Below are 27,138 nucleotides of genomic sequence, written 5' to 3' on the forward strand. Positions count from 1 at the left end.
TTCACCCCTTGTGTTCTGTTGACCAAAGCTGGGAGTCATATAATTCCATGCGCACTGCAAATTTTTTTAAGTAAAACAAAATATTTTCATTAAAATATTTGTTTTTATTTGTATGTTCAAATCAATCAATTTTATCTATTGTATTATTATGATTGTAAAATCATTGTTATAATATTTAATTTAACATGTTCTAGAAGAATGGTAAAAATATGTAAGAATTTACAAATTTTCTATATTTTACCATTATTTAATATATGGATATTTCTCACTTTCTCTATTTAAAAACATTATTTTACTCTCTTCTTTAATTATCTTAATAAAGAAGGAATGTGTTAATGGTTATTTTTTATACATGCATATTTTAGGTTTTTTCAACTTTAATTTGTTCCTAAATTAAAGATTCAAAATCAATTTTTTAACAAAGAAATTAGGTATTGTGTAAAAGAGTATTATTGCAAGCTCTGACTTGATAATTTGCTATTATTAATAAATTAGCATTAGCATTAAACATTAATTAAACATACAATTTAATAAAAATATAGCAAATAAAATTATTATATTCATCACGGTTATAGGCTCCTTCCTGAACATCTTCGAAATACGTCAAATCTTTTGAATCCTTAAAATACGTTCAGTTAATCTACAGATGTCGCCAGTGTGGGCATCTGCAACCGACTTTCTGTGAACTGGTTGTTTTCCTTAGACACGTTCGGCACAGTTCGGTTTCTGAATCGGAACGCAACTGCAACAGACATTTGGGAATATGAAACTCGGTATGAATCCCCAACATTGTTGTTGATATATAATTTGAAATTAATACATAAACATATAAATCGCAAAATTCACAGTCGTTGATAATTTTGTTATTAGAAATAATTTTATAATGTAACCTTTCTATTAATCAAACTTATTTTCAAACTCTGAATGAATTATTTCAATTGTTCTTAATAAAAATTTCGTTTTAAGAAACTAATATCCATAAAACGTTTATTAATTATTTATATTTTTATTTTCGATTGAAATGAGCCTATTGTTTATAAATGATCAATTATAAAATTAACTTGTGTTATATTAATTATAATGATAATAATTAAACAATTATTTAGTATAAAACAATGGGTGATATTTGTTTAAAATTCAAATTTTGTATAGGAAAAATTCCAATTCGGTTGAGATGTTCTCGATACGCATGATTTAACATAACCTCGACGTCGACCAATCAGACGCAAGGAATGAGTCGCCGCCATTAGCCGCCATTAGACGCCGCGTGAGTCAGACCTGTCAGTCTGTCATCGACCGTCCTATCGACCGGTTGGGTGGGATGGGGTGGTGGTCCGCGCAACCATACCCACCAAATTAATTTGGTGTTGCAGTGCGGTTTTGTGTGGTGACTCGTGTGTTAGTGTTGTAATTAGTGCCCTATTGAATATACTGGATACGATCATGGATTGCAAGGTAGATCAATACAAATTTTCTTTATAATGTGGGTTATATAAGTAATAATTAAAATATTAAAATAATTTATATTAATTTTAATTATTATTAAGTTATTGGGAAATAACCGCTTAACAATTAAGAAAATAATTCAAACAGACCAACACCATAATTAAGAATAGCATACAGGGTAACTAGTTAATGGTATATTTTTATAACAGAAGTCGCTAATAATATAAATAAATAATCAATTCTCAATGTTTTAACTATTGAAAAAACAATTGAATGGTTAATAACAATTAAAATAATAAATACATTCATAAATCTTATGTAATTAGGTAGAGTTAATATACATCAGTTGAGAATAAATGCATGCTTGGAACATTACATGGATTAGTTGATAAGAATAAATGCATGCCTTAAATGATAAATTCATGACAATAATTCAACTCTACTTGGATTAAGTGGAGTGAATATACATCAGTTGAGAATAAATGCATGCATAAAACTTTGCATGGATTAGTTGATAAGAATAAATGCATGTTTTAAATGATAAATTCATGACAATAATTCAACTTTACTTGGATTAAGTGGAGTGAATATACATCAATTGAGAATAAATACATGTATAAAACTGCATGGATTAGTTGATAAGAATAAATGCATGCTTTAAATGATAAATTCATGACAATAATTCAACTCTACTTGGATTAAGTGGAGTGAATATACATCAGTTGAGAATAAATGCATGTATAAAACTTTGCATGGATTAGTTGATAAGAATAAATGCATGCTTTAAATGGTAATTTCACGACAATAATTCAACTCTACTTGGATTAAGTGGAGTGAATATACATCAGTTGAGAATAAATGCATGTATAAAATTTTGCATGGATTAGTTGATAAAAATAAATGCATGCTTTAAATGATAAATTCATGACAATAATTCAACTCTACTTGGATTAAGTGGAGTGAATATACATCAGTTGAGAATAAATGCATGTATAAAACTTTGCATGGATTAGTTGATAAGAATAAATGCATGCTTTAAATGGTAAATTCATGACAATAATTCAACTCTACTTGGATTAAGTGAAGTGAATATACATCAGTTGAGAATAAATGCATACATAAAACTTTGCATGGATTAGTTGCTAAGAATAAATGCATGCTTTAAATGATAAATTCATGACAATAATTCAACTCTACTTGGATTAAGTGGAGTGAATATACATCAGTTGAGAATAAATGCATGTATAAAACTTTGCATAGATTAGTTGATAAGAATAAATGCATGCTTTAAATGATAAATTCAAACAATTCAACTCTACTTGGATTAAGTGGAGTGAATATACATCAGTTAAGAATAAATGCATGCATAAAACTTTGCATGGATTAGTTGATAAGAATAAATGCATGTTTTAAATGATAAATTCATGACAATAATTCAACTTTACTTGGATTAAGTGGAGTGAATATACATCAATTGAGAATAAATACATGTATAAAACTGCATGGATTAGTTGATAAGAATAAATGCATGCTTTAAATGATAAATTCATGACAATAATTCAACTCTACTTGGATTAAGTGGAGTGAATATACATCAGTTGAGAATAAATGCATGTATAAAACTTTGCATAGATTAGTTGATAAGAATAAATGCATGCTTTAAATGATAAATTCAAACAATTCAACTCTACTTGGATTAAGTGGAGTGAATATACATCAGTTGAGAATAAATGCATGCATAAAACTTTGCATGGATTAGTTCATAAGAATAAATGCATGTTTTAAATGATAAATTCATGACAATAATTCAACTCTACTTGGATTAAGTGGAGTGAATATACATTAGTTGAGAATAAATGCATGTATAAAACTTTGCATGGATTAGTTGATAAGAATAAATGCATGTTTTAAATGATAAATTCATGACAATAATTCAACTCTACTTGGATTAGGTGGAGTGAATATACATCAGTTGAGAATAAATGCATGCATAAAACTTTGCATGGATTAGTTCATAAGAATAAATGCATGTTTTAAATGATAAATTCATGACAATAATTCAACTCTACTTGGATTAAGTGGAGTGAATATACATCAGTTGAGAATAAATGCATGTATAAAACTTTGCATGGATTAGTTGATAAGAATAAATGCATGGTTTAAATGATAAATTCATGACAATAATTCAACTCTACTTGGATTAAGTGGAGTGAATATACATCAGTTGAGAATAAATGCATGCATAAAACTTTGCATGGATTAGTTGATAAGAATAAATGCATGTTTTAAATGATAAATTCATGACAATAATTCAACTCTACTTGGATTAAGTGGAGTGAATATACATCAGTTGAGAATAAATGCATGTATAAAACTTTGCATGGATTAGTTGATAAGAATAAATGCATGCTTTAAATGGTAATTTCACGACAATAATTCAACTCTACTTGGATTAAGTGGAGTGAATATACATCAGTTGAGAATAAATGCATGTATAAAATTTTGCATGGATTAGTTGATAAAAATAAATGCATGCTTTAAATGATAAATTCATGACAATAATTCAACTCTACTTGGATTAAGTGGAGTGAATATACATCAGTTGAGAATAAATGCATGTATAAAACTTTGCATGGATTAGTTGATAAGAATAAATGCATGCTTTAAATGGTAAATTCATGACAATAATTCAACTCTACTTGGATTAAGTGAAGTGAATATACATCAGTTGAGAATAAATGCATACATAAAACTTTGCATGGATTAGTTGATAAGAATAAATGCATGCTTTAAATGATAAATTCATGACAATAATTCAACTCTACTTGGATTAAGTGGAGTGAATATACATCAGTTGAGAATAAATGCATGTATAAAACTTTGCATAGATTAGTTGATAAGAATAAATGCATGCTTTAAATGATAAATTCAAACAATTCAACTCTACTTGGATTAAGTGGAGTGAATATACATCAGTTAAGAATAAATGCATGCATAAAACTTTGCATGGATTAGTTGATAAGAATAAATGCATGTTTTAAATGATAAATTCATGACAATAATTCAACTTTACTTGGATTAAGTGGAGTGAATATACATCAATTGAGAATAAATACATGTATAAAACTGCATGGATTAGTTGATAAGAATAAATGCATGCTTTAAATGATAAATTCATGACAATAATTCAACTCTACTTGGATTAAGTGGAGTGAATATACATCAGTTGAGAATAAATGCATGTATAAAACTTTGCATAGATTAGTTGATAAGAATAAATGCATGCTTTAAATGATAAATTCAAACAATTCAACTCTACTTGGATTAAGTGGAGTGAATATACATCAGTTGAGAATAAATGCATGCATAAAACTTTGCATGGATTAGTTCATAAGAATAAATGCATGTTTTAAATGATAAATTCATGACAATAATTCAACTCTACTTGGATTAAGTGGAGTGAATATACATTAGTTGAGAATAAATGCATGTATAAAACTTTGCATGGATTAGTTGATAAGAATAAATGCATGTTTTAAATGATAAATTCATGACAATAATTCAACTCTACTTGGATTAGGTGGAGTGAATATACATCAGTTGAGAATAAATGCATGCATAAAACTTTGCATGGATTAGTTCATAAGAATAAATGCATGTTTTAAATGATAAATTCATGACAATAATTCAACTCTACTTGGATTAAGTGGAGTGAATATACATCAGTTGAGAATAAATGCATGTATAAAACTTTGCATGGATTAGTTGATAAGAATAAATGCATGGTTTAAATGATAAATTCATGACAATAATTCAACTCTACTTGGATTAAGTGGAGTGAATATACATCAGTTGAGAATAAATGCATGCATAAAACTTTGCATGGATTAGTTGATAAGAATAAATGCATGTTTTAAATGATAAATTCATGACAATAATTCAACTCTACTTGGATTAAGTGGAGTGAATATACATCAGTTGAGAATAAATGCATGTATAAAACTTTGCATGGATTAGTTGATAAGAATAAATGCATGCTTTAAATGGTAATTTCACGACAATAATTCAACTCTACTTGGATTAAGTGGAGTGAATATACATCAGTTGAGAATAAATGCATGTATAAAATTTTGCATGGATTAGTTGATAAAAATAAATGCATGCTTTAAATGATAAATTCATGACAATAATTCAACTCTACTTGGATTAAGTGGAGTGAATATACATCAGTTGAGAATAAATGCATGTATAAAACTTTGCATGGATTAGTTGATAAGAATAAATGCATGCTTTAAATGGTAAATTCATGACAATAATTCAACTCTACTTGGATTAAGTGAAGTGAATATACATCAGTTGAGAATAAATGCATACATAAAACTTTGCATGGATTAGTTGATAAGAATAAATGCATGCTTTAAATGATAAATTCATGACAATAATTCAACTCTACTTGGATTAAGTGGAGTGAATATACATCAGTTGAGAATAAATGCATGTATAAAACTTTGCATAGATTAGTTGATAAGAATAAATGCATGCTTTAAATGATAAATTCAAACAATTCAACTCTACTTGGATTAAGTGGAGTGAATATACATCAGTTAAGAATAAATGCATGCATAAAACCTTGCATGGATTAGTTGATAAGAATAAATGCATGTTTTAAATGATAAATTCATGACAATAATTCAACTTTACTTGGATTAAGTGGAGTGAATATACATCAATTGAGAATAAATACATGTATAAAACTGCATGGATTAGTTGATAAGAATAAATGCATGCTTTAAATGATAAATTCATGACAATAATTCAACTCTACTTGGATTAAGTGGAGTGAATATACATCAGTTGAGAATAAATGCATGTATAAAACTTTGCATAGATTAGTTGATAAGAATAAATGCATGCTTTAAATGATAAATTCAAACAATTCAACTCTACTTGGATTAAGTGGAGTGAATATACATCAGTTGAGAATAAATGCATGCATAAAACTTTGCATGGATTAGTTCATAAGAATAAATGCATGTTTTAAATGATAAATTCATGACAATAATTCAACTTTACTTGGATTAAGTGGAGTGAATATACATCAATTGAGAATAAATACATGTATAAAACTGCATGGATTAGTTGATAAGAATAAATGCATGCTTTAAATGATAAATTCATGACAATAATTCAACTCTACTTGGATTAAGTGGAGTGAATATACATCAGTTGAGAATAAATGCATGTATAAAATTTTGCATGGATTAGTTGATAAAAATAAATGCATGCTTTAAATGATAAATTCATGACAATAATTCAACTCTACTTGGATTAAGTGGAGTGAATATACATCAGTTGAGAATAAATGCATGTATAAAACTTTGCATGGATTAGTTGATAAGAATAAATGCATGCTTTAAATGGTAAATTCATGACAATAATTCAACTCTACTTGGATTAAGTGAAGTGAATATACATCAGTTGAGAATAAATGCATACATAAAACTTTGCATGGATTAGTTGATAAGAATAAATGCATGCTTTAAATGGTAATTTCACGACAATAATTCAACTCTACTTGGATTAAGTGGAGTGAATATACATCAGTTGAGAATAAATGCATGTATAAAATTTTGCATGGATTAGTTGATAAAAATAAATGCATGCTTTAAATGATAAATTCATGACAATAATTCAACTCTACTTGGATTAAGTGGAGTGAATATACATCAGTTGAGAATAAATGCATGTATAAAACTTTGCATGGATTAGTTGATAAGAATAAATGCATGCTTTAAATGGTAAATTCATGACAATAATTCAACTCTACTTGGATTAAGTGAAGTGAATATACATCAGTTGAGAATAAATGCATACATAAAACTTTGCATGGATTAGTTGATAAGAATAAATGCATGCTTTAAATGATAAATTCATGACAATAATTCAACTCTACTTGGATTAAGTGGAGTGAATATACATCAGTTGAGAATAAATGCATGTATAAAACTTTGCATAGATTAGTTGATAAGAATAAATGCATGCTTTAAATGATAAATTCAAACAATTCAACTCTACTTGGATTAAGTGGAGTGAATATACATCAGTTAAGAATAAATGCATGCATAAAACTTTGCATGGATTAGTTGATAAGAATAAATGCATGTTTTAAATGATAAATTCATGACAATAATTCAACTTTACTTGGATTAAGTGGAGTGAATATACATCAATTGAGAATAAATACATGTATAAAACTGCATGGATTAGTTGATAAGAATAAATGCATGCTTTAAATGATAAATTCATGACAATAATTCAACTCTACTTGGATTAAGTGGAGTGAATATACATCAGTTGAGAATAAATGCATGTATAAAACTTTGCATAGATTAGTTGATAAGAATAAATGCATGCTTTAAATGATAAATTCAAACAATTCAACTCTACTTGGATTAAGTGGAGTGAATATACATCAGTTGAGAATAAATGCATGCATAAAACTTTGCATGGATTAGTTCATAAGAATAAATGCATGTTTTAAATGATAAATTCATGACAATAATTCAACTCTACTTGGATTAAGTGGAGTGAATATACATTAGTTGAGAATAAATGCATGTATAAAACTTTGCATGGATTAGTTGATAAGAATAAATGCATGTTTTAAATGATAAATTCATGACAATAATTCAACTCTACTTGGATTAGGTGGAGTGAATATACATCAGTTGAGAATAAATGCATGCATAAAACTTTGCATGGATTAGTTCATAAGAATAAATGCATGTTTTAAATGATAAATTCATGACAATAATTCAACTCTACTTGGATTAAGTGGAGTGAATATACATCAGTTGAGAATAAATGCATGTATAAAACTTTGCATGGATTAGTTGATAAGAATAAATGCATGGTTTAAATGATAAATTCATGACAATAATTCAACTCTACTTGGATTAAGTGGAGTGAATATACATCAGTTGAGAATAAATACATGTATAAAACTTTGCATGGATTAGTTGATAAGAGTAAATGCATGCTTTAAATGGTAAATTCATGACAATAATTCAACTCTACTTGGATTAAGTGGAGTGAATATACATCAGTTGAGAATAAATGCATGCATAAAACTTTGCATGGATTAGTTGATAAGAATAAATGCATGTTTTAAATGATAAATTCATGACAATAATTCAACTCTACTTGGATTAGGTGGAGTGAATATACATCAGTTGAGAATAAATGCATGCATAGAACTTTGCATGGATTAGTTCATAAGAATAAATGCATGTTTTAAATGATAAATTCATGACAATAATTCAACTTTACTTGGATTAAGTGGAGTGAATATACATCAGTTGAGAATAAATACATGTATAAAACTGCATGGATTAGTTGATAAGAATAAATGCATGCTTTAAATGATAAATTCATGACAATAATTCAACTCTACTTGGATTAAGTGGAGTGAATATACATCAGTTGAGAATAAATGCATGTATAAAACTTTGCATGGATTAGTTGATAAGAATAAATTCATGCTTTAAATGGTAAATTCATGACAATAATTCAACTCTACTTGGATTAAGTGGAGTGAATATACATCAGTTGAGAATAAATGCATGCATAAAACTTTGCATGGATTAGTTGATAAGAATAAATGCATGTTTTAAATGATAAATTCATGACAATAATTCAACTCTACTTGGATTAAGTGGAGTGAATATACATCAGTTGAGAATAAATGCATGTATAAAACTTTTGCAAGGATTAGTTGATAGGAATAAATGCTTGCTTTAAATGATAAATTCATGACAATAATTCAACTCTACTTGGATTAAGTGGAGTGAATATACATCAGTTGAGAATAAATGCATGTATAAAACTTTGCATGGATTAGTTGATAAGAATAAATGTATGCTTTAAATGGTAAATTCACGACAATAATTCAACTCTACTTGGATTAAGTGGAGTGAATATACATCAGTTGAGAATAAATGCATGTATAAAACTTTGCATGGATTAGTTGATAAGAATAAATGCATGCTTTAAATGATAAATTCATGACAATAATTCAACTCTACTTGGATTAAGTGGAGTGAATATACATCAGTTGAGAATAAATGCATGTGTAAAACTTTGCATGGATTAGTTGATAAGAATAAATGCATGCTTTAAATGGTAAATTCATGACAATAATTCAACTCTACTTGGATTAAGTGGAGTGAAATTCATCACTTGAGTGAATTAGTTGATCAGAATAAATGCATGCTTTAAATGATAAATTCATTACAATAATTCAACTCTACTTGGATTAAGTGGAGTGAATATACATCAGTTGAGAATAAATGCAAGCATAAAACTTTTGCATTGATTAGTTCATAAGAATAAATGCATGTTTTAAATGATAAATTCATGACAATAATTCAACTTTACTTGGATTAAATGGAGTGAATATAGATCAGTTGAGAATAAATGCATGCACAAAACTTTGTATGGATTAGTTGATAAGAATAAATGCATGCTTTAAATGATAAAATCATGACAATAATTCAACTTTACTTGGATTAAGTGGAGTGAATATACATCAGTTGAGAATAACTGCATGTATAAAACTTTGCATGGATTAGTTGATAAGAATAAATGCATGCTTTAAATGATAAATTCATGACAATAATTCAACTCTACTTGGATTAAGTGGAGTGAATATACGTCAGTTGAGAATAAATGCATGCATAAAACTTTGCATGGATTAGTTCATAAGAATAAATGCTTGCTTTAAATGATAAATTCATGACAATAATTCAACTCTACTTGGATTAAGTGGAGTGAATATACATCAGTTGAGAATAAATGCATGCATAAAACTTTGCATGGATTAGTTCATAAGAATAAATGCATGCTTTAAATGGTAAATTCATGACAATAATTCAACTCTACTTGGATTAAGTGGAGTGAATATACATCAGTTGAGAATAAATGCATGTATAAAACTTTGCATGGATTAGTTGATAAGAATAAATGCATGTTTTAAATGATAAATTCATGACAATAATTCAACTCTACTTGTATTAAGTGGAGTGAATATACATCAGTTGAGAATAAATGCATGTATAAAACTTTGCATGGATTAGTTGATAAGAATAAATGCTTGCTTTAAATGATAAATTCATGACAATAATTCAACTCTACTTGGATTAAGTGGAGTGAATATACATCAGTTGAGGATAAATGCATGTATAAAACTTTGCATGCATTAGTTGATAAGAATAAATGCATGCTTTAAATGGTAAATTCACGACAATAATTCAACTCTACTTAGATTAAGTGGAGTGAATATACATCAGTTGAGAATAAATGCATGCATAAAACTTTGCATGGATTAGTTGATAAGAATAAATGCATGTTTTAAATGATAAATTCATGACAATAATTCAACTCTACTTGTATTAAGTGAAGTGAATATACATCAGTTGAGAATAAATGCATGTATAAAACTTTGCATGGATTAGTTGATAAGAATAAATGCTTGCTTTAAATGATAAATTAATGACAATAATTCAACTCTACTTGGATTAAGTGGAGTGAATATACATCAGTTGAGGATAAATGCATGTATAAAACTTTGCATGCATTAGTTGATAAGAATAAATGCATGCTTTAAATGGTAAATTCACGACAATAATTCAACTCTACTTAGATTAAGTGGAGTGAATATACATCAGTTGAGAATAAATGCATGCATAAAACTTTGCATGGATTAGTTGATAAGAATAAATGCATGCTTTAAATGATAAATTCATGACAATAATTCAACTCTACTTGGATTAAGTGGAGTGAATATACATCAGTTGAGAATAAATGCATGTATAAAACTTTGCATGGATTAGTTGCTAAGAATAAATGCATGCTTTAAATGATAAAATCATGACAATAATTCAACTCCACCTGGATTAAGTGGAGTGAATATACATCACTTGAGAATAAATGCATGCATAAAACTTTGAGTGGATTAGTTGATCAGAATAAATGCATGCTTTAAATTATAAATTCATGACAATAATTCAACTCTACTTGGATTAAGTGGAGTGAATACACAGCAGTTGAGAATAAATACATGTATAAAACTTTGCTTTGCTTTGTTCATAAGAATAAAAGCATGCTTTAAATGATAAAATCAAGACAATAATTCAACTCTACTTGGATAAAACTTTGCATGGATAGTTTATAAAAATAAATGCATGGATAAAACTTTGCATGGATAAGTATAGCATCGATTAGTTAGTAAGAATAAATGGATGGTATCATATTTGCATTATCATATTGGGGTTTTTAAATAGTTTTTTCTCTGGTTAAAACATTGAGAGAAGATTTTTTGTTTTTTTCTTCGTTGATCGTCAAAGCCTGCTCACACCTGGACCATGATGACTCAACCAAAACGATAAGGCAACAGGGAAAGGGTATTAAAGGTATAATTCATAAATTTACTTATGAATGAAACTACATTAATTGAAGGTTTTTGATTAATTTCAGGTAGGTCCAGAACGAGACTAGTTAACCTAGTAACCGGTAACCCAAAGTAAGTTTTTGAACATATCGATTTTAATTTCATTTAACCAATTCGGGAATGGTTTAATTTTATTTTCTTTGTCCAATCTAATCAGACATTCTTTTGAGCTCAAATAAATTAATGATACAGTTGTGTTAAATGTATGTTTGATATGATTTTCAGAAGTATTGTATTCATTTATATGCCTTTTAAATAATACTAATAAGACTCTCTCTTTCAGCTTAAATAAATAAAAGGAAATTTAGTTTTATTTTCTCCACCTACAAATTCCCCCTTTTTGTTGGTCATATTATTGACCAACAAATTCCCTTTTTGTTCGTCATATTATTGACCAACAAATTCCCTTTTTGTTCGTCATATTATTGACCAACGAATTCCCTTTTGTTCGTCATATTATTGACCAACAAATTCCGTTCTGTTCGTCATATTATTGACCAACAATTTCCCTTTTTGTTCGTCATATTATTGACCAACAAATTCCTTTCTGTTCGTCATATTATTGACCAACAAATTCCTTTTTGTTCGTTAAATTATTGGCCAACAAATGTCCTTCTTGTTCGTCAAATTATTGATGAACAAATTTACTTTTTGTTCATTTTGTAATTTTTTGCAGGAATTCATAATAATTAATAATTTTAATTTACTTACAGATCATAGAGTATTTAGATTTTAGTAAATTGTAACTTAGTGTAGGGCTGCATTTACTCAGCGAGAATTAGTATTTTTGAATTGAATAGTTTTCTCCGTAAATACAGCGACAAGCTCACCAAATTACTAACTCAGAATTGTATTTTTAAATTGTAAGGCTTGTCATAGGATTTGATTGATTTATTATAAATACGAATATAATTTTGGGTATTTTACAAAATTATATATTTAAAACTTTTCGATTTCAATTTGTTAATAATGTTCAAATTTATAAATTCTTTTAAATTATGCTCGAAATTGTTAATAATAATGCAATTTAATGTTATAATAATGTAGTATGTATGTTGCTTTTTTGTTAATTATAATTAAATATGTATATAAATTTATAAATTCTCTTAGTTTACATTAAAATTGCTGTATTTTGATGGTTTATAATATTCTAAATTAAGATAAAAATGATTATTTATTTAAAATTTGTCGGTTAGTACCTCAGATTTTTTGGTTATTATTATTATTAAACAGGTAAAATGGGCTAATTAAAACAATTAATATAAAATGTTTTTTGTTTAAGAGTGTATAAAATCAGATGTTTTAATGAAAAAAATCCGTTTCAATCAAAAACCTTCTTGAAAGAATTACATAAACCTCAACGTTGACCAATCACAGGCATGGGGTGACTAGTTATTGGACGGCGCCATTAAATTACAGTCATTCTGTTATCGATCCACGTATCGACCGGTCGGTCAGTTGGAGGTGGTGGTCCACGCTGCCATCCACCCCAATTAATTCGGTGGTGCGGTTCGGGGTAGTGCAGTCAATCGTGCGATCAATTAGTCATGTCATGCTACGGGGTTAAAAGGTAGGATTTTTTATTTTGAATCAATTGTTTAAGGTATTTTTTTTTAATTTTTTGTTTAAATGTGAAACCAATGTTGAAAGCTATTTTATTTATTATATTAAATTTTATTAAAAAACGAGTCAATTTTGTAAAGTTGTTTAAACAATATTTCAGTACAGTTACAAGTACAATAATTAGTTTGAATTAATTTAAAGTTTCTGTTTAATATTCAAATATTTGGATAGTAAATTAAATACTTTTGATTTTTAATTGAATATTTTTTTAATGTCAATATTAAAAATCAGTTTATTTAAACAAAAATTAAAAAAATTTGAAAACAATTTGATCAACTTTTTGATTTTTATTGGTCGAAACTGATGTGTTATATTTTTTATAATTAGAATAAATCTTTTTGAGTAAGAATTTAAATATTCAAATAATTTACAATTTAATTTAATTAAAATAATTGAAAATTAAAATGATTTAAAATGAATAAAATACTTTAACATTGATTGTGTAATCGATATTGAACACCAACACTCATGGTGTAACACAGCAAGGATTACTTTTTTATGATCGAAAAACACCGACTCAACGATGCAAAAATAATTTTTGGAAATATGCTTTAATTGTATAAACAATTGAAAGTTTTAATTAAATATTTTTAAAATTACGTCTTTTTCCTACAATAAAAAGTCCGATTTATATTTAATAATAAATGATGAATTCAAGTTAATAAGTAAAGTTTCGGTTTAGTATTTAAACATTTTATTAGTAAATTTTGATTTTTACAAATTATTTGTATTAACATCTATATTTTAAATCAGTTTCCACCATTAGAAATTCCTTTCTGGGTACCTGGTTTATGGTATATTTTTATTGTTACAGGACATTAATTAAAAAAATTTTACATCTTAAGTGTCATAAAATGTTTGTTTTTTATGTCTTTCAGATAATCTAATCAATTATTCCTTTTCAGCTTACATAAATAAAGAAAACTTGTATTTTATTTTGTATCCTCCTATTTATTCCTTTTCCACTAAATTATAGATTTATTTTGATTAATTAATAAAATTTTACATCTTAAGTGTCATAAAATGTTTGTTTTTTATGTCCTTTAGATCATCTAATCAGATATTTTCTTTCAGCTTACATAAATAAAACTTTATGCAATTTTCTGTTCATATAATTATTCCTTTTCCATTAAATTACATATTTATGTTAATTAATATAAATTTTACATAAAACGTATGCTTCTTATGTCTTTTATATAATCTAATCAAATATTCTCTTTCAGCTTACATACATAAAATAAAATTTATTATTTCCTATCCCCTATTTATCCCTTTTCCACTGAACTACAAATTTATATTGAGCAATTAATAAAAGTTTTATATCTTGTGTGTTGTAAAATATGTTTCTAATGTCTTTCTTATGTCTTTCTTATGTCTTTCTTATGTCTTTCAGGTAATCTAATCAGATATTCTTTTTCAGCTTAAATAATTAAAAATAAATTTTGTTTTATTACCAAAAAATTAAACTGATTGATTAATTTCGTATTTATGAAGTTGATATTTTTAAATAAATATATACATTTATTGTAATAAAAGTGTAACCTTACGTTATTTATTGTATTATGTTATGTTAATCAATTTGAATTTGCTTGTCCTATATCCAAATGTACTTATAAAGTTATAAATAAATACATTTATTTATTTATTTATTTATTATATTTATTCTCATAAAACTAAATTTATATGCTGATAAATTAAAACTTAGTATAGTGCTGCATTTACTCAGCGACGATGGGCTTTCTAGTTATTAAAAATTGTTATCTTTGAAAGAATAAAATTATAAATATTTCTAAATGAAAAACTTGTCGCCATAAATGCAGCGACAAGCTACCCCACTAACCAAATTAAACTGTATTTTAATTGTAAAGCTTGTCATAGGATTTTCAGAGTTGTATAGAATTGCAATTTTGAATTGTGTCCTATCTGATGACGCACGAAATGCAGAAACAAGTATTTTATTTATTTTTTAATTTATAAGTATATAAAGGTATATTATTATAAAATATTATACATATTTTAAATTTATCCATTAAAGTTATAAATTTTGAAAATGTTCTTAAAAATTTGAGTTTATTTTGATACAATAACAGTTTCTAAGTTGTCGTATCTTTAGTTAGGAATATATTTCCTTCCATTCAATTTTTTCATTTCTTTTCATAATTTTATGGATATTAGTTTCTTAAAACAAAATTTTTATTAAGAACAATTCAAATAATTCATTCAGAGTTTGAAAATAGGTCTAATTAATAGAAAGGTTACATTATAAAATTATTTTTATTTTGAATTTCGCGATTTATATATTAATTTCAAATTATATATCAACTAAAACTCGCACCGAGTTTCATATACCCAAGTTTATGTGATGCTATAGGAACACTTATTTACTTCGTGGCTGATATACACGTGTGGGACCACTGTAGTTGCGTTCCGATTCAGAAACCGAACCGTGCCGAGTCCAAAGGTGTCGAACGTGTCTAACGAAAATAACCAGTTCACTGAATGTCGGTTTATTGAATGGCCACACTGGATGTCGCTAGTGAACCAGTGCATTTTCGAATGTAAAGTTTACACTTGTAAACGTTTTTGAAACGAAAATTAATAAAAAACTGCATGTCTTGACGAAACAATATTTAAAAATAAAGTGAAAATGGCCGGAAAACCGACCAATACGGTGTTAAGCGTCAGTGAAATCAAAACAGACCGAATCACAGAAGTACGTGTACTTTATAACCTTAGTTTTAAGCAAATTGTTTTAAAAAATATTAATGTAATTGTAAATATTTTGTAGTTGGCAGAAAAGTATTGGGCTCCAAACACAAAACAAAGTCATTTAAAATTTGATGGCGATATCATAGAAAAACTGTATTTAGAAGAGATACGAGGCACAAAGTAACTATAAAAAACATTAGTTAATTCGCTTAACTAATTATTGCAATTTAAGTTTTAGCATAAGGAGAATAATGATATTGGAGTTCGGTCAATATTTAGAAAACTATTTATGGCCAAACTACAATCAAGAATCTTCCTATTCACATTTATTATCAATTGTAACAATGATTAATGAAAAATTCAGGGAACGAGTGGAAGTTTGGAACTGTTTTCGAAAATTTCCCGATAATTTTCCATACTTTTTTCAACATGTAATGAAAGCTTGCTTAGAAGATGATCTAATTGTTAACACTACTGAAAAAACTGCACTTCTAGTTTTTCTGAACCATTGTTTTAATTCAATGGAAGAAACATTGATTAGAGACCAAGTCAAGAGATTGGTTAGTTTATCTATGTGGTGTTCATTGCAAGAAAATAGGAGAGAAATGGAATTTAAAAGGTGTCCCAAGTGGAGGAAGTATTGGAAATTGATACAGAAGAAGGATAAAAAGGAAAATAAAGAAGGATTGTTGTGGGAAAGGACATTTTTGCATAAGTTGATGTTGGAGTTTCTTCGTGTTCTTGATTCAATTGAGGAAACTGGAATTTGTCCAAAGGATAAAGTAATAAACAAATATTAATTTAGAAAAAACATTATAGATATTAATAAATTTAATTTAATAATACGCATCTATATAATTTTAAATTGTTGCTGCAGGTGAATTACTGTGAACGTTTTTTGGAATTATTAACAGACTTGGAGGCTTTACTGCCAACAAGGAGGTTTTTCAATACAGTTTTGGATGATTGCCATTTAGTTGTTCGTTGCCAATTATCTGGTTTAATAAAGAGAAAAGAGGGACATTTATTTAGTCAGGTGAGCTCTTGTACCCTTTTATTCTTAATATTGCAGGTTTAGGATTAAAAAAATAATTAAGTACTTACATATGAATGCAGTTTGCATGTTTATTTTTATACATTTAACAATTATTTATTTTCAATTGTTCCTTTTCAGTTGTTGGATATGTTAAAGTTCTACACTCGTTTCGAAATCAGCGATGAATCCGGCGATCCTTTAACAGATCACGACATGACGCAGATTCATTACTCCAAAATCACTTCACTTCAGGTTACAATTCAGTTAATTATTAAATACATAATTATTTTATATTTTGAAATTATTTACAGAAAGCAGTTTTTGCCAAATTTCCCGACTTAAGAAGCTTTGCCTTGGCGAATGTTGCTAGCGTTGACAACCGAACTAGTTTAAAGAAACACTTTGGAGCCTTAGGGTATTAATATAATTTTTAATAACTATTATTATCATTAATTTATTCTTCTTTAGTCAGGATAAGTTACGCCAGATTGCCGAATATCTAAACTTAGTACCTACCGAAAACTTACAAGATAAATATAAATGGATTAGACTTGATGAGGAATTTTTACGCGAACTTTTGGTAATAATTGAAATTGAAATTTTAATTTAATATCTCGTTACTTAATTATTATTTTTTTAGATTTTCCGTCATGAAAAACGTTCGTCACAACTTGAAACATTAAATGAAATGCCTTTATATCCAACTGAAGATATAATTTGGGATGAAAACGTGGTTCCCACCGCTTATTTTAGTGGTGAAGGTTGTTTGGCACTTCCCAAACTCAATTTACAGTTTTTGACTTTGCATGATTATCTATTGAGGAATTTTAATCTATTCAGGCTTGAATCGACTTGTAAGTTGTGTAAAATACTAAATTTAGTCATTTGAAATTGGTCACTTGGTACTTTTTTGTTCATTCTAAAATTGTTTCAGACGAAATACGTCAGGATATTGAAGACGCAGTCAGTAGACTTTGCCCATGGTATAAATTTAGTTATTTAATTAAAAACAATTTATTTATAAATAAACAAAATTTCAGGAAATCCGAAGACGGATCGGTGTATTTTGGCGGCTGGGCCCGAATGGCTCAACCAATCACTGCCTTCGCCGTCGTAGAAGTTGCTAAACCCAACATCGGAGAAAATAGACCGAGTCGTGTTCGTGCCGATGTTACGGTCAATTTGAATGTACGACCGGAAATCAAGAGCGAATGGGAAAATCTCAGGAAACACGACGTCTGTTTTTTGATCACAGTCCAACCACCAAATCCAATTGGTATGGTTTTATTTATTTACTTAATACTTAAACTTTATATAAGTAATTTTTAGATATATCAGTTACTAATATACACTTATTATTATTTCAGGTACAAAATACGACTACAAACTTCCTTTTGTTCCGCAAGTTGGACTGAAAACCATCAGGGGTTGTGAAATCGAAGGCATGTTAGATGCGAACGGTAGGGTCATCGAAGATGGTCCAGAACCGCGCCCTAATTTACCAGGAGATCAACGCACATTCCGGGTGTGGTTAGATTGCAATCAATATACTATCGATATGAACGAAACGAATAAAGGAAAGGAAGATATTTATGAAGGTAACAATAAAATTTAATAAAATTAGGTATAAATTTTGATTATAATTACTAAAGTAACGAATATTGTCGAATTAATCGTAGGATTCAACATTTTAATGCGTCGTAAACCTAAGGAGAACAACTTTAAAGCGGTTTTGGAGACTATCCGAGAACTGATGAATACTGAATGTGTCGTTCCCAGTTGGTTGCATGATATTGTTTTGGGATATGGTGATCCGGCGGCTGCGCATTATTCCCAATTAAATGAACCAATTTCTACTATGGATTTCAATGATACATTTATCGATTTACCACATTTAAGGGTAAATAATTTATATAATTTATAATTGTTATTCAGTTACAGTTTACACAATAATTGTTTTTAATTGTACAACAATTCCAATTTCAAGGCCATTTTTATGATGATTTATGATTTAATATGAAGAAATATATAAAAAAATTAAAGCTTTAAAGCCAAAAGAACTAAACGGAATAATTATTTAATTATAATCAATAATTAATTAAATAAATTGCTTTTTAGGAGTGTTTTCCGGATTACGAAATCAAACTGAAAAACGTTGATGACCCCAAAAAAATAGTTCGTCCGTTTAAATTGACATTCCACGATTTAATTAAAGGACAAAGCGATAAAATCTTGGAGGTTGAACCGCATGTGGTTCCAAGAAGGGGACCGTATTGTTTCAACGAACCAAAACGGTAAATTAATAGTTAACCAGTTATTGTCTATACTGACAATTTTTTTTTTTTCAGCAACTCTATCCATTTTACGGCCACCCAAGTTGAAGCCATCAAATCTGGAATGCAACCTGGTTTAACACTGGTAGTGGGACCGCCAGGAACTGGAAAAACAGATGTGGCCGTCCAAATAATCAGCAACATTTACCACAACTTCCCCAATCAACGCACATTAATAGTCACGCATTCGAATCAGGCCCTGAATCAATTATTCGACAAAATTGTAACTTTGGATATAGATGAAAGACATTTGTTACGTCTGGGACACGGTGAAGAGAACCTGGAGACTGAAAAAGATTTTAGTAGATACGGAAGAGTCAATTATGTTTTGGCGAAAAGATTAGATTTGTTGCAACAAGTGCAAAAGTTGCAAGAATCATTGAAAGTAGCTGGAGACGTTGCTTATACTTGCGAAACCGCCGGACACTTCTACTTGTATCAAATTTTGTCGCGTTGGGAACATTTCCAAAGCGTCATTAAATCAAAACCCAACAATGTCAAAATTATAAACGAGGAATTCCCATTTCACGAATTCTTTAATGATGCCCCTCAACCTCTGTTTAAACAAGAAAATTATGAAGAGGATTTGGAAGTTGCTGAAAGTTGTTTCAGATACATCAAACACATTTTCCAAGAGTTGGAAGAGTTTAGGGCCTTTGAATTGTTGAGGTCTGGATTAGATAGATCCAAGTATTTGTTAGTAAAGGAAGCCAAGATTATAGCCATGACTTGTACTCATGCTGCACTGAAGAGAAAGGAATTAGTTGAGATTGGTAAGGAAATCGATTAATTTTTAAACAATTTTTACTACTGTTTGTTTCTTAATCCAGGTTTCAAATATGATAACATTCTAATGGAAGAATCCGCCCAAATCTTGGAAATTGAAACCTTTATTCCGTTGCTTCTGCAAAACCCTCAAGACGGTTTTAACCGTCTTAAACGTTGGATCATGATCGGAGACCATCATCAGTTGCCGCCTGTAATAAAGAACATGGCTTTCCAAAAATATTCCAACATGGAACAAAGTTTATTTACGAGATTGGTTCGTTTGGGTGTTCCCACTGTTGATTTAGATGGACAAGGACGTGCACGTCCCAGGTATTAAAATTTAGTGCATAATTTTCGAATTTACTCTTTTAATCATAAATTATATGATTCCCTTTTAGCATTTGCAATTTGTACAAATGGAGGTACAAATCGTTGGGCAATTTAAAGCATGTGGAATCTTGGCAGGAATACAAGAAAGCAAATGCGGGATTTGCCTTTGATTTTCAACTGATCGACGTTCAAGATTTCAATGGAGTTGGTGAATCAGAACCTAGTCCATATTTTTATCAGGTATAAACTCATAAGACTTAAAAATGATAATAAACTATTAATTTTCGTATTTTTTTTAGAATTTAGCTGAAGCAGAATATGTTGTTGCAGTATTCATGTTTATGAGATTAATTGGTTATCCAGCTCATAAAATCACAATTTTAACAACGTATAACGGACAAAAACATTTAATCAGAGATGTAATCAACACCAGATGTGCCAACAACCCTCTTATTGGCAAGCCACATAAAGTACTAAATAAATCATTTCGTTAACTTAATTAAATTAATACTTTCTTGTAATTTTTCAGATAACAACGGTCGACAAATATCAAGGCCAACAAAATGACTACATATTATTGTCGTTAGTTCGAACAAAAGCAGTAGGACATTTAAGGGATGTCAGAAGATTAGTTGTAGCAATGTCGCGTTCACGTTTAGGACTGTACGTTTTTGCTCGTGTTTCTTTGTTTGAGAACTGTTTTGAGTTAACCCCAGCTTTTCAACAAGTATAATTTATTGATTAATATGTTAACTGTCTTTTAACTATTTTATTTGTAGTTGACTAAACGACCAGTTAAATTACACCTTGTTTTAAATGAATTATTCCCTACTGAGAGAAATAATTTTAATAAGGAAACTGGAACGGAGAACAATTTAGTTATTGAAGATATGACACAAATGGCGAATTTCGTTTATTCCTTTTACATTGAAAGGAGGAAACAACTGGAAAAATACTATGAAGTAATTTATTAAAATCTGAGAGTATTATTATGAACTTACTGTGATTAATTAAATTTAATTTTAGTGTACACGTTGGGAAAAACCTGGAGGTATTGAAATTAAAACCAAAGAAACATTTGACTCCAAATATGAAGGTGAAGATCGTGAAGATAGTGAAGATGAGGAAGAAAAAGGAGGAAAGATGATTCCTCAACCTATACAAGTAAGACAAGTTGTACTTCTTAATAATAAAATGGTAATAATAATATGTTTTTAGGATGAACCAATTGAAGACCGAGAAACAATGGAAGTTCAAGAACAGGAAGATAACCAGGACGAAAGTCGGGATGAGAGTCAGGAAAATCGGGATGAAAGTCAGGAAAATCGAGAACGAATGGAAGTTACAGATACCGGAGAGGCTGAAAACGATGAATAATTAAGATTATTTTCGATTTAGTTAATAAAAGTTTCTTTTTTATCTTGTTTTACTTTATTTCAAATTTTTGGAATGCAAAAACCAAATAATAAATTACAGATGTTTAAGTAAATAAAATAACTTAGATATTATCAAGAACCTTGATAAATAAGCCTCATTGCCTGTTACACAAAAATTTATTCAATTAATATTCATTATTAAAAACTAGTATAAATTATTGCGTCATTCTCTTTTAGTATCTGCAATAATTGACCAAAAATAATAGAGTAGTTTGAATTCAGACCTATGATTTTTTTAATTCCACATCAAAATAATTCATTATTCTATAGATGTGTAAATATACCTTAAACTTTAAATTAGTCAAGTAAAAAATCTAGTTAACTGAAAAATAAATGAAACTGTTAATAAACAAAATTAAGAGTTACCAGACAACACAACAAATTTAATAAAATAAAATTCTTGTTACAGTCATATTTGTATTTTGAAGTTCCAGATATCAGTGTATGTTAATTTTTTAATAAGTTGATACAGGTGAATATTAAAGGTAAAGAATAGAGATAACTCTACATTATAAGTAGAGTTATATTTTTTCAGCGTGTTGGTGTCATTGCACCAGTCAAGGTCGATAATTTGAGTCTAACCTAAAAATCGAGAACTTGTGCTTTACAATTTAAATTTTTTCAGTTTCACACAAAATGAGACGATTACAAGGAACTTTTGGACCCAGAGATCCTGAAGAAGAAAAGAAGAAGAGCAGAGAATCAGTATTAGCAAGTTTCGTCATTTACGGAACGTTGTGTATGATCATTAGAAGTGGTAAGTGACCCTGTTAATTACTTAATTATTAAAATGATGGAACTTTAATATGATCAAAATGCAGAGAGATAAAGTATCACACATATTAAGTGTGTATATTGCTCAAAATGTTAAAATCCTGAATGTGGGTCTGGTAATGAATTTTTTTGAGAATACCGTACATCAAGAATGTCACCCAGTTAGAATATGTTGTACACTGTAACATTCTTTTTCAGTTTTTATTATATATTTTACCCGCGTTAAAACTGACTGCCATTTATCCTAAATTTTGAAGCAAAATTTAGACTAAATTTGTACTTATACAGACACTTTCCATGACAACCATTTAATGTCAGCTGCCTAGGATATGATGTGACTAAAACTAGACAAAAAGTTCAAAACTCTTCTCCATGGCTATTCTTGACATTTTGAGCAATCTAATACATTTCTCTAAGTTTATTACTATTTCAAATTATGAATCTAATTGTAATAACTTCAATTACTGATTTGTAAGAAAGTCATTAGTATCCATGGAAACTAATTTGTGGTATACCAACAGTTTGTAATCAATCAAATTTGATAATAAAAAACAAAATTGTTTCTTAACATTAAAAAAATATTTTTTTTGTTTCAGCTCCCTACATCATAGACCATTTCTTCTAAGTTCCTTTTGCAGTAACAACCAATGATGAACTGAAAAGTTGAATGTTGTGATACTTTTATACAATTTACATTATTTGTGAAAGTATAATTAAAATGTTAGTTGTCTGCAATTGATTAATTTAATATTGCAAAATAAATGTGATTCATTCTGTTTTAAATAAATATTGAATAAAAATGTGCTGACTATTTTCGTTTTCTTAAAATATTTATACTCCTTTTGAATGAATGTGTAACTATTTTCTCTCACACTACCCATTTTCCCATGTGTAATTTCTTATTACCTTATAATAAATACCATTTACATTGGTTAGCAAATATATATTGTGTTTTTCTACAAATATACAATACCACATTTAAACCAATTCATAAAATAAATTCCATAACCAAATAAACTATTTGCGTACAGTTTTTATAGGTATATACCATTAATAATAATAAAAAAATAACTAAAAGCAAATAAAAAGAAAAAAGCTATATACAATCTCGTTACAACACAATTAACGATAAAAGGAAATAATTTTCATTTATGATAATAGACTATTAATCAGCTTCCAATGCAATGAATATAAAACAGTCTATTTTTCCGCGATATTCGACTTTACAACTTATTAGATAGTCATGCTTCTATTACAGCTAAAGCCTCTTTTCTCTCTTCTAACAATTCCTTTCCGGTTTTCTCCAACATACATTTCGCGAAGTCGTCTAATTTCAAGTCTTTTACGATGGACCATTTTCCGTTTGAAATGGTGACTGGGAAAGAGAAAACTACGTCTTGTGGTGCGTTGTAACTTCCATCGCTAATTACACCCATTGAAACGAATTCACCTGCCGGAGTTCCTGTAAATAAATTAAAATCATTAGTAAGTGTAAAAGCTGATAAAATTTAGGTTTTAATTATTAAATTAATAATGTACTTGTTCAAGTATTAATATATATTTTAACTTACCATTGAACCAACTTCTCATATGATCGCTGGCTGCTTTAGCGGCAGACATGGCTGATGACATTTTTCTAGCAGCAATAACAGCAGCACCACGTTTCTGAACGATTTCTACGAAGTTTATGTTCAACCAGGTGTCATCTTTTACTAGGTCTTTAATTGGTACTCCATTCACAGTACCAAAGGACACATCAGGGAATTGTGTGGAGGAGTGATTACCCCAGATGATCACATTTTTTACTTGGTCTGCAATTAAAAACGAATTTAATTGAGAATTTCAAGTGACAACCAAAATTAACAAATAAATTACCAATGGGTTTGTTGACTTTGCTAGCAATTTCAGCTGTGGCACGGTTCTGATCAAGTCTCGTCATAGCGGTGAAGTTCTCCTTGGGAATGGAAGGAGCGTATCGTGAGCAGATCAGGGCATTTGTGTTTGCCGGGTTTCCGACGACTAAAACTTTGACATCCTTCTTGGCGTACTTGTCCAGAGCTTCGCCTTGGACCTTGAAGATCTTAACATTGGCTGCCAACAGGTCCTTCCTCTCCATGCCTTGTTTTCTGGGCATGGCACCTACCAAGAAGGCGGCGGAGACATCCTTGAAGGCCACGGCGGGGTCATCCGTTGGGACCACACCATGCAAAATAGGGATGGCACAGTCTCTGAGTTCCATGACAACTCCTAAAATATATAATTTATTAAAGAAAATAGGAACTATGCATATGATATTTTTGTAAATTGCCTGATGAATATACATTTTGGGAACTTTTGGATACATTTAATATTTTATATATTTATCTCATTAAAATTAATTTAATTACAAATACTAGTTTTAACTTTAAAACTAAAAAATAATTTAAATCATAATCATACTTGACCATAAAAAATGATAAAGTTGAATCATTTGATAATCTATGAGCGTATTTAACTTTGTACCTGAATAATAATTAGCTAGCTATTAGGTAACAACATAATCATTAAAACATGGTAGAAGTTTAAAACACCGATCATTCAGGCAGCATTTTACAGTATATTCATAAAACTGATTAACTTACCCTCCAAAACTCCCATCATTGGTGGGATATCAAGTAAATGAAGGATGATTGGCTGATTGGGTCCAAATACATCTCCTTTAGAGATCATATAAAGTAAGGAGTAGGCAATTTGGCCTGCTGCCCCAGTAACTACAACACGAATTGGTTCAGCCTAAAAATGAAAAAACAGTAATCATTAGGATTTTCATGGCAATAGGTCCTATGATTTTAAACTTTATTATACAAGTAAAATCAAAATATTGTAAAGGTTAGGTTGGCTAAGAAGAAAATTAAGATTAAAATTTTTAATATACTTAAGAAATAAATTAAAGCATATTCGAAGAGAGCTTTCATGTGTAAATTACAGATACTAAAAAGTAGCAAAGTATAGCATAAAGTAGCATTGGATTGTTATTGACATAATAAACCGAAATTAACACACAAAAAATGCATTTATATCGAAAAAATGATTAAAGATCACTTGGTTATGCAACCAAATAATAATCAAGGTGGCCGAAAGACAACCACCGGTGAAACAAAACACAATCGATCAAATTGTAAACGAAAAACTCACCATTTTGTCGACTTCTTGATGCACGTCTGCAATGTTTTTAATAAATATGCCGACTAATATTAGCTGTTTGAAGTGAATGATAATAAGGACAAATATTTTTGACCTTTATGCATATGAATTGCTGACATCATCTGTCAAACGTGAACTTGTACCCCATAGGTTGGAAATTGTGGCGTCGAACGATAAGAATCCAATAAGATCGCACTATTTTGAAATCGGTTAATGGAGGGAAATGGGAGTTTATATGAAATAAAAATAGTTTACTGTTGATATGTTATCTCCAATGTAAACATATTTACTTGTTCTCAGCTGTATTATATAATTTTTGTTTCGAAGCCAATTTTTAAGAGTAATGTTACGGTTATATCTGTTTAAAATATCTAACAATAAGTAGCAACCACATATTTTTATATATTTAAACACGATTTGGGATCAAATATCTTTATAATGAAAAAACAGTTTTTTATAGTTTTTAATTAAATGTAATTATATTAAATTATTATTTTATTTACAAATATACTGATTAAAATTTAAGGAAAGGTCAAGATATTTTAAATTAACTTTCTTAGAGAATTTTAGCACTATGCAACTTATCTAAAAATACACATTTTTTATATTAGAATAAAGCAATCAATTAGTAAGCTAGGTCATTTAACGTTTCGGGTTAATTGAAATTTTAAATGTTATTATTGTTACTTGTGGTAACAATGTGAATAAAATTCTATTCAATGTATTTTAGAATACGGACTAAATCAAATTATAAACATTTCTATCCGATATCTTTTGGTGTTTACTAGAAACTTCTCATGAACCACAGACGATTAAAATCAGTGGTGGATCTTCGGGGTACGGGTTCAAAATCGTTTCGAAATGATGATGAAAATTTAATTATAAATTATATCATGTTATTAACTTATAACCCAAATTGACTAATTCGTGATTTTATAATGTAGCATTTTATCTAGAGTAAATGAAATCAGGTAATGAATATTTATAATATTG

The 27,138-nt window shown here is 28.7% G+C and overlaps 2 protein-coding genes and 1 long non-coding RNA gene across 4 annotated transcripts; 2 read left to right on the top strand and 1 right to left on the bottom strand.

Annotated features, from left to right (window-relative positions):
• Positions 1-16,111: 16,111 nt before the first annotated feature.
• LOC109606056 (RNA helicase aquarius) lies at positions 16,112-22,171 on the top strand. Its single transcript, XM_020022627.2, has 21 exons — positions 16,112-16,289; positions 16,365-16,465; positions 16,518-17,067; positions 17,163-17,321; positions 17,460-17,573; positions 17,633-17,736; positions 17,790-17,901; positions 17,962-18,175; positions 18,256-18,304; positions 18,362-18,597; positions 18,689-18,919; positions 19,001-19,221; positions 19,440-19,615; positions 19,670-20,427; positions 20,485-20,752; positions 20,821-20,992; positions 21,052-21,222; positions 21,282-21,479; positions 21,532-21,714; positions 21,779-21,916; positions 21,971-22,171. The coding sequence occupies exons 1-21, from the start codon at positions 16,224-16,226 to the stop codon at positions 22,127-22,129; spliced, it is 4,380 nt and encodes a 1,459-aa protein (XP_019878186.2). The 5' UTR covers positions 16,112-16,223; the 3' UTR covers positions 22,130-22,171.
• A 345-nt stretch (positions 22,172-22,516) lies between these two features.
• On the top strand, positions 22,517-23,773 carry LOC109606055 (uncharacterized). Of its 2 annotated transcripts, none has more exons than XR_007548696.1 (3): positions 22,517-22,660; positions 22,814-22,945; positions 23,559-23,773. It is a non-coding gene; the product is annotated as an uncharacterized LOC109606055 (long non-coding RNA). The 2 variants fall into 2 exon arrangements; XR_002192037.2 differs by having other exon boundaries at positions 22,524-22,673.
• A 117-nt stretch (positions 23,774-23,890) lies between these two features.
• LOC109606052 (malate dehydrogenase, cytoplasmic) lies at positions 23,891-26,291 on the bottom strand. Its single transcript, XM_020022624.2, has 5 exons — positions 26,137-26,291; positions 25,584-25,734; positions 24,838-25,209; positions 24,534-24,773; positions 23,891-24,424 (listed from the first exon to the last, which is right to left on the bottom strand). Exons 1-5 carry the CDS (start codon positions 26,137-26,139, stop codon positions 24,204-24,206), a joined length of 987 nt encoding a protein of 328 aa, XP_019878183.2. The 5' UTR covers positions 26,140-26,291; the 3' UTR covers positions 23,891-24,203.
• Positions 26,292-27,138: the final 847 nt, after the last annotated feature.

This window comes from Aethina tumida, chromosome 7 (genome assembly GCF_024364675.1).
Source record: "Aethina tumida isolate Nest 87 chromosome 7, icAetTumi1.1, whole genome shotgun sequence".
NCBI lineage: Eukaryota > Metazoa > Arthropoda > Insecta > Coleoptera > Nitidulidae > Aethina > Aethina tumida.